The sequence below is a fragment of the Orbicella faveolata genome, unplaced genomic scaffold (assembly GCF_042242905.1).
Source record: "Orbicella faveolata isolate gen_17 unplaced genomic scaffold, um_ofav_v1 contig_34, whole genome shotgun sequence".
NCBI lineage: Eukaryota > Metazoa > Cnidaria > Anthozoa > Scleractinia > Merulinidae > Orbicella > Orbicella faveolata.
The window spans coordinates 5,597,501-5,610,079 of NW_028301563.1; the positions used below are offsets into that span (position 1 = coordinate 5,597,501).

General features: G+C 38.1%; 2 protein-coding genes across 2 annotated transcripts in view; one reads left to right on the forward strand and one right to left on the reverse strand.

Annotated features, from left to right (window-relative positions):
* Nucleotides 1–12,579, reverse strand: part of LOC110069672 (uncharacterized) — a 146,075-nt gene that overhangs the window by 28,799 nt on the left and 104,697 nt on the right. The gene's annotated exons all lie outside the window — the stretch shown is intronic.
* On the forward strand, nt 2,941–4,611 carry LOC149104378 (uncharacterized). Its single transcript, XM_089271677.1, has 2 exons — nt 2,941–3,634; nt 3,876–4,611. The coding sequence occupies exons 1-2, from the start codon at nt 3,118–3,120 to the stop codon at nt 4,130–4,132; spliced, it is 774 nt and encodes a 257-aa protein (XP_089127803.1). The 5' UTR covers nt 2,941–3,117; the 3' UTR covers nt 4,133–4,611.

A 12,579-nucleotide genomic window follows, 5' to 3' on the forward strand; every position in this document is an offset into this window, starting at 1 on the left:
GCCTTGGAAAAAGACTACTGGTCCTGGAAAGGTCTGATAATTTATTAAACTCAACAAGTAAAAATGCAAAACAGAAAATAGTTGTCTGCAGTGTTGAGATCTTGGGTTAATGTGAATTTTGGAGTTTGGGAAAAATCAATCTGAGTCCTGGAAAAGTCCTGCAAATTGGTTTCTGAAAACAGATATGAACAATGTGTGAATGTGAATGTGTAGCCTCAGTGATACAACTACATGTATAATAGTGAACTTTGGGGTTTATTTTAATAGGTCTAAACAAACTTCTTGGGCATATGAACTTTCTTTTCACTTGTCACTGATCAGGTGAACAAGTTGAATGAAATTAATGACATTAATGCCAGTGGAAGCCAATGATGTTGGTAAGTGATTAGATCCTCTTGGTAATCCAAACTGAGCCTTTAAGTTAAAAAGTTCTGATATTTTTTTCTCTTTCCTTCAGTAAGCTTGTATCATTCTACAGCTAATGCTCAGATAGGAAAATCACTAGCACTTAAATTTACTAACAAAATAACTAGGAAAACAACTAGCGCTTAAATTTACCCTGTGGGAACAGGTGGTAGGTATGGCCAAATTGACATGTGTAATCAAATAATAACAAGTACAATTAACTAAATCTACAGGCATTTTATTAGTTCAGGTGAAATTATTTCCTAAATTCATGTGCATTAACCATTTGATTACCTTCTAATATCAGGGATGACAAATTACAATCATAGTGTTTTTCACTTGTTTATATGATCAAGAGTGTAATCTTAGAAGTAAAATTATAAATTGATACTGATATTTTGCATCAAAATTAAGGAGTAATTTGTCACCTTTGGTATAACAGTAATAGATTACAAGAAGTGAAACAAATTTCACCTTGAAAAGTGCAAGGCATTTTAATATTTATCAAATGGCTTTCAGCTTTACAATCAGAGACAATAAAGGGTGTATAAATTTCATTTTCTGCTGCTTCTTAAGCAAATAATTATACATTGGCCTCAAAGGTATTTCTGAGATTATTTATAACGTATACATTTAAAAAGCTAGTTCCTGTTTGAACTTAGCAGCCCATCTGGCTGATGCAGTCCAAAAAAGTCTAAATCTTGTTATTACTATATGTGCATTGTGACATCCTTGAAGGTGTATAATGTATGTTGATATTTTTAAGGTACCAAATTTTGGGAACAGACACCTGATTTTTATGAAACAAACCTAATTACAAATGGGACAGTACATGACCCTGGTGGAGGATTGCCCGGACAAAAATCTTTACTTACAATATTTACATAACTATTTACACTATATACATAAGGGGGAAAGTAAGCATGTACATCACTTGTGTGTGTGTTTGAGTTGTAAGCTTTGTGATAGATTATTTGCTTTTGAGGGGTGCATTATACCTGGCACAAAATAGGCGTGAAATTTTTCATAAAGTTTTTCAGCTTGTATTAAAAAAAGCTCTTAATAGCATCTCTTATTGCTATGGCATTAATGTTCTGCCTTTGGTCTGGATCACCTGGGAAAACTCCAACACGAATATTGACACCATTGAGCCACTGGTCATCGAAGAACTCAAGCAGTTTCTCACAGTAATTGTGTAAAACACAGCAAGCGGCAATAACATTGCAGGAGTTTTCAACATTTAAGTCTAGTCTCTCACTGATACTCCTGAACCTCCCCTTCAATCGACCAAAGGCATTTTCAACCGCCACTATCGTCGTGCTATGTTTGATATTGAAAGTGCTTTCATCCGGGGTCAAATTTCCACGATCTGTGTATGGTTTCATCAGCCATTCGCTGAGGGCGTAAGCTGAGCCACCTAATATCAGAGGAGGAACTCGTACATCAGATATCATCACCGACATGTCGGGCGGGAGGAAAGTTCGAGCGCAACACAGAGCAAGCAGTGGAGAGTTTTTAAAAACGCGTGCATCATGCACTTTACCCGGCCATCCAACACAAATATCTAGAAAACGATAATCAAAGTCCACTAGGCCTTGAAGGATTAACGAATGGAACCCTTTCCGATTAATGTAGTCATCCGGACTTTGCTCAGGACCAATTATGGGGACATGGCAACCATCGACTGCGCCAACTACCTGCGGAAACCCCGCACGACTTTCAAAGCCATCGATCTTTTCTTGTACCTCCTGTCGACTTCGGAGAACGTAAATATATCTGGGGAGAAGAATTCTCACAATCACCTCACATAGCTGCTTTACAATACCACAAACAGTGGATTTCCCAACACCAAATAGGTTTGCGATCGTTCTATACTGTGCAGTGTCCGCAAGCCAATATAATGTTATCGCCACTCGATGACGCACTGCAATGGCTTTTCTAAAGTTTGTGTCCCTTTTCAAAATATGTGGTGAAAGTTCCACACACAGACGATTGAATGCTTCTTTGGACATTCGGAAGTTCTCCACCCAGTCTCGTTCATTCCAACCCTGGCACGTCTCTTCCCAAAACAACTTCGACTTTGGTTTGGTCCAGACACGACGAACAGGTAAATGTGTGAAAACATATCGAGTGAGAAACAGAAAAAAACAAGGAGGAAACGAGACGTCTGCGACGAAGATAACGAAGAAGTCGTCTCTGTGTAATCCGTTCTTGGTTTTGAGTAATTTTGCGGGTTTCCTTTAGCCGTGACTGCCATAACGAAGAGAGAACACTGCGATCAAACCCATTGACCGCCATTTTGTTTACAAATTTTAATTGGCAACATTTAACATCAAAATGAGGCTACGCAGAACGTAAACGCGTCTTTGGTGTGAACAGTTCTTCAATTAAACATGTTTTGTAAAACCGAGTTTTATGAAACTTCGTTTAATTAAACCTGGTTTAGTTGGTGTGAATGGGGTATAAGACTAAGACTAAGACTAAGACTAAGACTAAGACTAAGACTAAGACTAAGACTAAGACTAAGACTAAGACTAATACCCCGTTCACACCAAAGCTTAAACATGTTTAAATCGTGTTTTAATAAACTTGTTTTACTAAACTGCCCGTTCACATCGCGGGCGCGTTTAACAAAACATGTCTAGAACCGTGTTTTATAAAACTACCTTGACGAGGTAGTTTAACTTTTGTGTTTTATTAAACACATCCAAAATGGCGGCCGTTAAAAAACCTCGCGGAAGAGTTTGGGAGAACAGAGAGACCATGTTGTTACTTCAGAGGTGGGGGGACGAAAATATACAAACAAAACTATTGTCCTGTACCAGAAAGAAGCCTATATGGCAAGAAATCAGCGCATTTCTACGGGCGGCGGGCTACGAGGACAGGGACGAAGACGCCTGTAAAACAAGAATACACACTTTGGTAAGCGCGTATCGTTCCTACAAAGATGAATGCAGGAAGACAGGAAACGGAACTCCGAAGAAGAAGCCGGCGTTCTTCGATGAAGTCGATGAATTCTTATCAGGAAAGCCCTGCACGAAGCCAAAGAGAGTCGTTACCTCTTCCCAAATTGTCATTGGGGATGGTACACAGGTCTGTGAAGAAGAAAGCAAAGGAAATGTCGAAAATGTTGCGCCAGATTTAACTTCCAGCAGCAGCAGCAGCGACAACAACAACAAAGCCAGCAAATGCCCGGAACCAAAAAAAGATGCTTGTGTGACATGTACAGGTGAGCTTTCAAAAAAAAAACTATCGCCTATTGGAGGGCTAGACAATTGTCACACGTAACGGAGCATGGGCGCCTTGCACTGTCGATAAAGTTGATGGGTTTATTTTTGCAAATATACTTCCAAGACAGATGGAATCATGTATTGCAAGAGATAAGTAAAACACAAAGCAGCTGCTAACATTACTAATTTCCGACTTGGATCTCCACATTTAAGCGTAAGATTTGTTGTGTTCCTTTTCAGAAACAACAACAACGGAGGATGAGAAGCCAGTACCTGTATGTAAAAGTGGCGCAAAAAAACGAAAGTTGTCAACAAGTGACGCATTTGCCAAAGTCGACAAAGCTTTACAGGCGTTTATGTCCTATCAGCAAGCAGCTGATAGAAGATTTATGGAGGCAGAGAATGCACGTGAAAGAAGAGATGAAGAAAGGGAGAAGAAGAGAAGGAAAGAAGATCAGGAGTTTCTGTTAAAACTGGCGCAGGTACTTCAAAAGTAGATTCAATACGTTTTTGTACTCGTGCCTGCGTCACTTTCAGCTAGACCTTCTATCCGTTATCAGTTATTTTTTCGGCGTCATTTGTGTTAAAGCCTAAGGAGTCGAACTTCATATCAACATCAGATCATCATCAGGCAACATGTACTAATTCTGATGGTTAGCCGGTTAAATTTCTTATGTAAGCTTTTATGCTGTACATTTTTACTTGTTTATTCTTGTCTATTTCCTAAATCATTTGTTGACCAATTTTGATGAATTTATCTATAATGAGTATTTCGTAGTTTTTAACTTTATGAATTTATTTTCTTCAGAGATATTAGCATATTTTTGCTATCATGAAATTCGAAGTAAATTGATTTGATGACTCATAATTTGAGGTCCTTTTTTTAAAATAAATTATTCCAGTGTGTATTAAAGAATTGACAGCTGAATAAATAAGAGTTTGTTAATCAAGCAATGATTTTCTCTTTGTTTTTAAATTGCTTGAGAAATGTTATATAAAGCTATAATTGTTCTGAGGTCACGTGAAGTTCAATTAATAGCTGGCATGGTCTCAATCTGACATGTTTACCTTGTGTCTGGGCTTGAGAATATGAGGCATAATGAAATCAAACGTGCAAGGGAAAATTGAGGAAACACAGAGTGAAAAAAATATATGCAAAATGATTATGGAATGAACTTACATTTCCGTTTTGCTTCAAGCTGGGGTGAAAATCATATTTAACAATACATGTATGCTGTAGCAGTAAGTATAAATTTCTTGTGCACATACAGTACCCTAAACTCAACAGTGGTTATTGGTATTGTCTCTTTCTAGATTAACCAAGACTCCTTGTTGTTTTTTTCTCCGATAATTAATAATAAATTATTGTTATGTAGAAATTAATACTTGCTGTGGCATTTTTCAGGACTGGAAAGTCTTGGAAAAAGACTACTGGTCCTGGAAAGGTCTGATAATTTATTAAACTCAACAAGTAAAAATGCAAAACAGAAAATAGTTGTCTGCAGTGTTGAGATCTTGGGTTACTGTGAATTTTGGAGTTCTGGAAAAATCAATCTGAGTCCTGGAAAAGTCCTGCAAATTGGTTTCTGAAAAGAGGTACGAACAATGTGTGAATAATTTCGCAGCTTCAGTGATACCATTACATGTATAATAGTGAACTTTGGGGTTTATTTTAAAAGGTCTAAACAAACTTCTTTGGCATATGAACTTTCTTAGTTTTCACTTGTCAGTGATCAGGTGAACAAGTTGAATGAAAGTAATGACATTAATGCCAGTGGAAGCCAATGATGTTGGTAAGTGATTAGATCCTCTTGGTAATCCAAACTGAACCCCTAAGTTAAAAAGTTCTTAAATTTATCCTATGGGAACACGTGGTAGGTATGGCCAAATTGACATGTGTAATCAAATAATAACAAGTAAAATTAACTAAATCTACAGGCATTTTATTAGTTCAGGTGAAATTATTTCCTAAATTCATGTGCATTAACCATTTGATTACCTTCTAATATCAGGGATGACAAATTACAGTCATAGTGTTTTTCACTTGTTTATATGATCAAGAGTGTAATCTTAGATGTAAAATTATAAATTTCTGCTGATATTTTGCATCAAAATTAAGGAATAATTTGTCACCTTTGGTATAACAGTAATAGATTACAAGAAGTGAAACAAATTTCACCTTGAAAAGTACAAGGTATTTTAATATTTATCAAATGGCTTTCAGCTTTACAATCAGTGACAACAAAGGGTGTATAAATTTCATTTTCTGCTGCTTCTTAAGCAAATAATTATACATTGGCTTCAAAGGTATTTCTGAGATTATTTATAACGTACAGACTTAAAAATGCTACAGTTCCTGTTTGAACTTAGCAGCCCATCTGGCTGATGCAGTCCAAAAAAGTCTAAATCTTATTATTATATGTGCATTGTGACATCCTTGAAGGTGTATAATGTATGTTGATATTTTTAAGGTACCAAATTTTGGGAACAGACACCTGATTTTTATGAAACAAACCTAATTACAAATGGGACAGTACATGACCCTGGTGGAGGATCGCCCAGACAAAAATCTTTACTTACAATATTTACATAACTATTTACATTATATACATAAGGGGAAAAGTAAGCATGTACATCACTTGTGTGTGTGTTTGAGATGCAAGCTTTGTGATAGATTATTTGCTTTTGAGGGGTGCATTATACCTGACACAAAATAGGCGTGAAATTTTTCATAAAGTTTTTCAGCTTGTATTAAAAAAAGCTCTTAATAGCATCTCTTATTGCTATGGCATTAATGTTCTGCCTTTGGTCTGGATCACCTGGGAAAACTCCAACACGAATATTGACACCATTGAGCCACTGGTCATCGAAGAACTCATGCAGGTTCTCACAGTAATTGTGTAAAACACAGCAAGCGGCAATAACATTGCAGGAGTTTTCAACATTTAAGTCTAGTCTCTTACTGATACTCCTGAACCTCCCCTTCAATCGACCAAAGGCATTTTCAACCACCACTCTCGTCGTGCTATGTTTGATAAATTTCCACGATCTGTGTATGGTTTCATCAGCCATTCGCTGAGGGCGTAAGCTGAGTCACCTAATATCAGAGGAGGAACTCGTACACCAGATATCATCACCGACATGTCGGGCGGGAGGAAAGTTCGAGCGCAACACAGAGCAAACAGTGGAGAGTTTTTAAAAACGCGTGCATCGTGCACTTTACCCGGCCATCCAACACAAATATCTAGAAAACGATAATCAAAATCCACTAGGCCTTGAAGGATTAACGAATGGAACCCTTTCCGATTAATGTAGTCATCCGGACTTTGCTCAGGACCAATTATGGGGACATGGCAACCATCGACTGCGCCAACTACCTGCGGAAACCCCGCGCGACTTTCAAAGCCATCGATCTTTTCTTGTACCTCCTGTCGACTTCGGGGAACGTATATATATCTGGGGAGAAGAATTCTCACAATCACCTCACATACCTGCTTTACAATACCACAAACAGTGGATTTCCCAACACCAAATAGGTTTGCGATCGTTCTATACTGTGCAGTGTCCGCAAGCCAATATAATGTTATCGCCACTCGATGACGCACTGCAATGGCTTTTCTAAAGTTTGTGTCCCTTTTCAAAATATGTGGGGAAAGTTCCACACACAGACGATTGAATGCTTCTTTGGACATTCGGAAGTTCTCCACCCAGTCTCGTTCATTCCAACCCTGGCACGTCTCTTCCCAAAACAACTTCGACCTTGGTTTGGTCCAGACACGACGAACAGGTAAATGCGTGAAAACATATCGAGTGAGAAACAGAAAAAACAAGGAGGAAACGTCTGCGACGAAGATAACGACGAAGTCGTCTCTGTGCAATCCGTTCTTGGTTTTGAGTAATTTTGCGGGTTTCCTTTAGCCGCGACTGCCATAACGAAGAGAGAACACTGCGATCAAACCCATTGACCGCCATTTTGTTTACAAATTTTAATTGGCAACATTTACCATCAAAATGAGGCTAAGCAGAACGTAAACGCGTCTTTGGTGTGAACAGTTCTTCAATTAAACATGTTTTGTAAAACCGAGTTTTATGAAACTTCGTTTAATTAAACCTGGTTTAGTTGGTGTGAATGGGGTATAAGACTAAGACTAAGACTAAGACTAAGACTAAGACTAAGACTAAGACTAAGACTAAGACTAAGACTAAGACTAAGACTAAGACTAAGACTAAGACTAAGACTAAGACTAAGACTAAGACTAAGACTAAGACTAAGACTAAGACTAAGACTAAGACTAAGACTAAGACTAAGACTAAGACTAAGACTAAGACTAAGACTAAGACTAAGACTAAGACTAAGACTAAGACTAAGACTAAGACTAAGACTAAGACTAAGACTAAGACTAAGACTAAGACTAAGACTAAGACTAAGACTAAGACTAAGACTAAGACTAAGACTAAGACTAAGACTAAGACTAAGACTAAGACTAAGACTAAGACTAAGAAATTATCCAACGTAGAGTTATAGTACCACAAGGACAGCATCGCGTCTCGTTCGCTTAACAAAGTTAAGAGTGAATTTTTCTAATTAGCAGACATAGCACGGCAGAAGTCGAAAAATCGATTTTTCTGTGTTTTCGTCCACAAATAGCCCTTAGGTAGACATGAAATGTGATATAGTTTTTTGGAGCTCGAAGTACTTTAAATTCGAGAAAATCGAGGAAAACGATTTTCACCTCGACGGTCGCCAAAATGGCCGATGACAAAAGCTTAAAATTAGTAATCTAAACTTAATTTGCGTCCGCGTGTAAAGAAAAACCAAAACTTATCGATACTTTTTCGTGAAAGACAGAGTATTCAGCTATCCAAAACAGGTTAGAACTTGACTTGAGCGCCATTTGAGAATAAACACACAATTTTGAAAAAAATCCCTTTCAGTTACTAGGTCGAATTCCTAATTTACAAATAAAATTCAGAGATATTTTTCGACATGTGCCATAACTCCAAATTCCTTGAAACGTCGCCTTTGGAACAAGTTTATGTTGCTGTAAAACATGTATTAAAATCAGCTTGGGTTATTCTTCGAGTGATTTGAGGCCTGGCTGAAAAACCCCGATTTTACCTAAAACATCACGAAAAGTAAACAATGGACTTCTCCGTGTCGGTTTGCGGGCAAGCGGGTATAGGCGTTTAAAGTCCTTGTATTATTAGTTCCTTGTACTTAACACTTTTATGTTGTTGTAAAACATGTATCAAAATCAGCTTGGGTTACTCCTCGAGTGGTTTTTAACGCGTCGCTGAAATAACCGGATTTTAATGAAAACATTGGCAAGAAGTAAACAATAGACTGCTTGCGTGTTTTTCTGAGGCCAAGAGAGTCTGCTGAAGTAAAGCGGTTTAACTTCTTTCATTATCATATTTTTGTTCTGCAGGTCAATATGCTTCTGTTAAAGTAAAATAGAATGATAACATGAGTTTATTCATGTATTCAAAGGTACCTTAACTCACAAGGAATATTTCAATCTTTTTTACGTGAATTAGATTTACACTGACAAACGGACAATGTTTAGATTTCACAATCACGTAACAGCACCACGATTCTAAACAATTCAACTTGTTTAACTGTGTACATGTATAAATAAAGTTACAGAGTTGCATTTACTTCAGTTGAATATGGAAAACGGGACTGCAAGGTAAATGCGAGGAGGCGCTTATTTTCCAACCTTCTAATGTAGAACGTGTCCATTTAAAACTGCGAAGTAGAACGGAAGGTATACTAACCTGCACCGACAAAAACAACACTGATTGCAAGAAAGACTTCCGCTGGCAATCCCGACATAGTAGCATTTATGAGTCTTACGATTTTTATTCTATTCTTCTCTCCCTCGTGACCTCTTCGTAGAACGGGTACCATGTTGGATATCGGGAAACTGGTGTTACCCAACCTGTCTTTTCGTATCACTGCCAAATAGGATTCGCTAACCTCTGACTTTCCTCGGCAATCTCGTTCATCGGTCTTCATCAGTTTATGCGCCGATAATGGAAGAATAACTGATCAGAGTCCACCCGCATTGCTTAGCCATTCTTCTGACCCAAAAACCAACAGTTCATATTTTTGAAACATACCAAAGGAGAAACGACAGAAACCTCTAAAAAAGATCCGCATTTGCGAACTTCGGTCGTCCGACCTTCAATCTACTGTATATATAACGCGTCACGCATTCCGAAAGCAAACGAAGTGTTAGCAAAAGTCTCAAAATTAATTTAGGTTAGAGCTTCGATCATTATATGGTTGCAGTATGTTTTACACGACGGCAAAAAAAAAAATGCACAGCAAAAAAAGAAAAACAGAACTGAGGATATATATCGTTGTTACATGCAGCGTGACGTCGAAAATAGAATTCTCTTGGGAAAATTCAACCTACTTACTGGGTAGAATTAATTAGCTTAAATGGATTTGGCGTGCTTAAATATTCTATCCTGCAGTCCAGCTAACTATTGCAAGCGGGTCTTTTAGTGAGTCATAGATTGCAAATCGCAGAAAGTCAAAACAAAGTGAAAATATTAGTGAAAAAAACTTCGCTTTGGCGGGAAATATTTCTGACCGAACTTTCGATTGGAATTTGCGAGACGTGCTGTACTCCGATTTCTTTGTAGATACCAATTTTAACTAAACTATATATTGACAAAAGTACAAAAGACTGTCGGAAACATGGTTTACTTCGGAAATAAACGGCCGCTCTTTGGTAAAATTCCACGGCCGGGAATGAAACCGTGACTTGCAAACAAAATAAACAATGAAACTTAAGATTTCTTTACCAAATTTAACCTGTATTGCCGGTCCTGAAATGACTCTGAAATAACTTTTTGCAGAAGAACTTGATAGGTTACAGAAAACGCAACTGTTTTAAGCTTTAATTCAGTAAATATCTCCTTTAGCGACTAGTTATCTTATATTAATTATTGGACGGCCGCATAGTAAAAAGGTTTTGACTTCCTGTTTCGCCTTGGTGTGAAATCGACATCTCGTCATGTCTGGCATTCGATGCGGTAAAACATACTCGGATTAAATAAAGTTACTTTGGCGTTGAGATTGAACTGTTTTACCGTTATATTACAAGTGCAAACAAATAATTTGCTTATTAGTTCAAAGAACTCATAATATAAGGACTTAAATGCCTGTACCCACTTGCCCTCAGACCAACACGCAGAAGTCCATTGTTTACTTTTCGTCATGTTTTAGGTAAAATCGGGGTTTTTCAGCCGGGTCTCAAAAATCACTCGAAGAATAACCCAAGCTGATTTTAATACATGTTTTACAGCAACATAAACGTGTTCCAAAGGCGAAGTTTCAAGGAATTTGGAGTTATGGCACATGTCGAAAAATATCTCTGAATTTTATTTGTAAATTAGGAATTCGACCTAGTAACTGAAAGGGATTTTTTTCAAAATTGTGTGTTTATTCTCAAATGGTGCTCAAGTCAAGTTCTAACCTGTTTTGGATAGCTGAATACTTTGTCTTTCAAGAAAAAGTATCGATAAGTCTTGGTTTTCCTTTACACGCGGACGCAAATTAAGTTTAGATTACTAATTTTACGCCTTTGCCATCGGCCATTTTGGTGACCGTCGAGGCGAAAATCGTTTTCCTCGATTTTCTCGAATTTAAAGCACTTCGAGCTCCAAAAAACTACGTCACATTTCATGTCTACCTAAGGGCTATTTGTGGACGAAAAAAGAGGAAAATAGATTTGTCGGCTTCTGCCGCCAAATTCAAATTTGGATTGGTTTTTGGTGATATTTGCTCTTAAGCCTAGACCTTATCACGGTTTTAGAAGCCCGTTTTGACGGATACGGCAACACGGGTCAAAAATTACAATGCTTGTATGGGAATTTGATGGCTAATAATTTTCTTAAAACTCAAATTTTCAATACATAAATTAAGAATAGCAAAGTTTACGATACTAGACAAAGGATTGCATTGACGAAATTTGAGGAATGTAGCTGAATTAGACAGCGTCCAGTCGCGTTATTAATTTTCCATACATTTGTTGATGATTTTCATCCGCGAAGTTTGCGCAAACTTGTAAGCCGCGTAAGCCGCTCGTCTTCCGACGCCCACGCTACTTGCGGCTCTCGGCTCCGCATGTAACGCTACCAACTCGCGACCGCTCACTTTTGTTTCGCTCTTCTTTGCGTTTTTCTCACGGGATCTTGAGCAAAAGAGAGACTGCTTGCAGTCTAAGAGGGTGATTCGACTCAGAACGTTCAAGATATATAGTTTTTATCAGTCCTGTATGCTGTTCTTTCTTGTTATGTTGGTATGTATATTTTTTGGGGGTCTAAAGGCAGCTTTGATTATTGTTTTTCGCCGCAATTACCCCACCCTTCTCCCCTGGACAGACCATTTTGCATAGCTTGAGCAGCCTGCCAGCCAGCCAGCCTGCCTGAAAACCATCTCGCTTCTCAATTACATAGATCGGACATTAGCATGTCCTTCCAACAACCTGTGAGCTCACTCCTAGAGCAAATACATTTAAAAAGCAACGTGCAGGGTGAGAGACTTGTTCCGTCTGGTAATACAAGTTGATGTATCCCACTTGTAACGCACAGGCTGTTCTTATGCGTACAGGGTTTGACTAAGCTTTATTGGATCAGGTTTTGGGAAGCAGTGAGGGATAGTGTGGGTCTAAGAGCGTTCGTCACTAACAAAATGTTCCACCAGAATTCGATTCCGTTCTTGAGGGTTAAGTTTGTTGTTCGTTCTCGCCTTGGTGGGAGGAATTCTCTCGGGGTATTGGGTATTCCTACTCACTGGAAAACCAACATTATCTAAACTCTCTATCTGACACGCAATGCCAAACAAAACTTTTAGCAAGTTCTTCCCCTCCCCCCACTTACAATGTTGAAAATCGGTTGTTTTCCACTTTTCGTTGAAAAAAACGCGACA

What these genes read in the sequence shown, in the direction of transcription:
- LOC149104378 (XM_089271677.1), top strand. Translation starts at nt 3,118, where the DNA reads ATGGCGGCCGTTAAAAAACCTCGCGGAAGAGTTTGGGAGAACAGAGAG. An exon ending in TGCTTGTGTGACATGTACAG is followed by an intron (nt 3,635 to 3,875) that starts GTGAGCTTTCAA and finishes GTTCCTTTTCAG; the next exon opens with AAACAACAACAACGGAGGAT.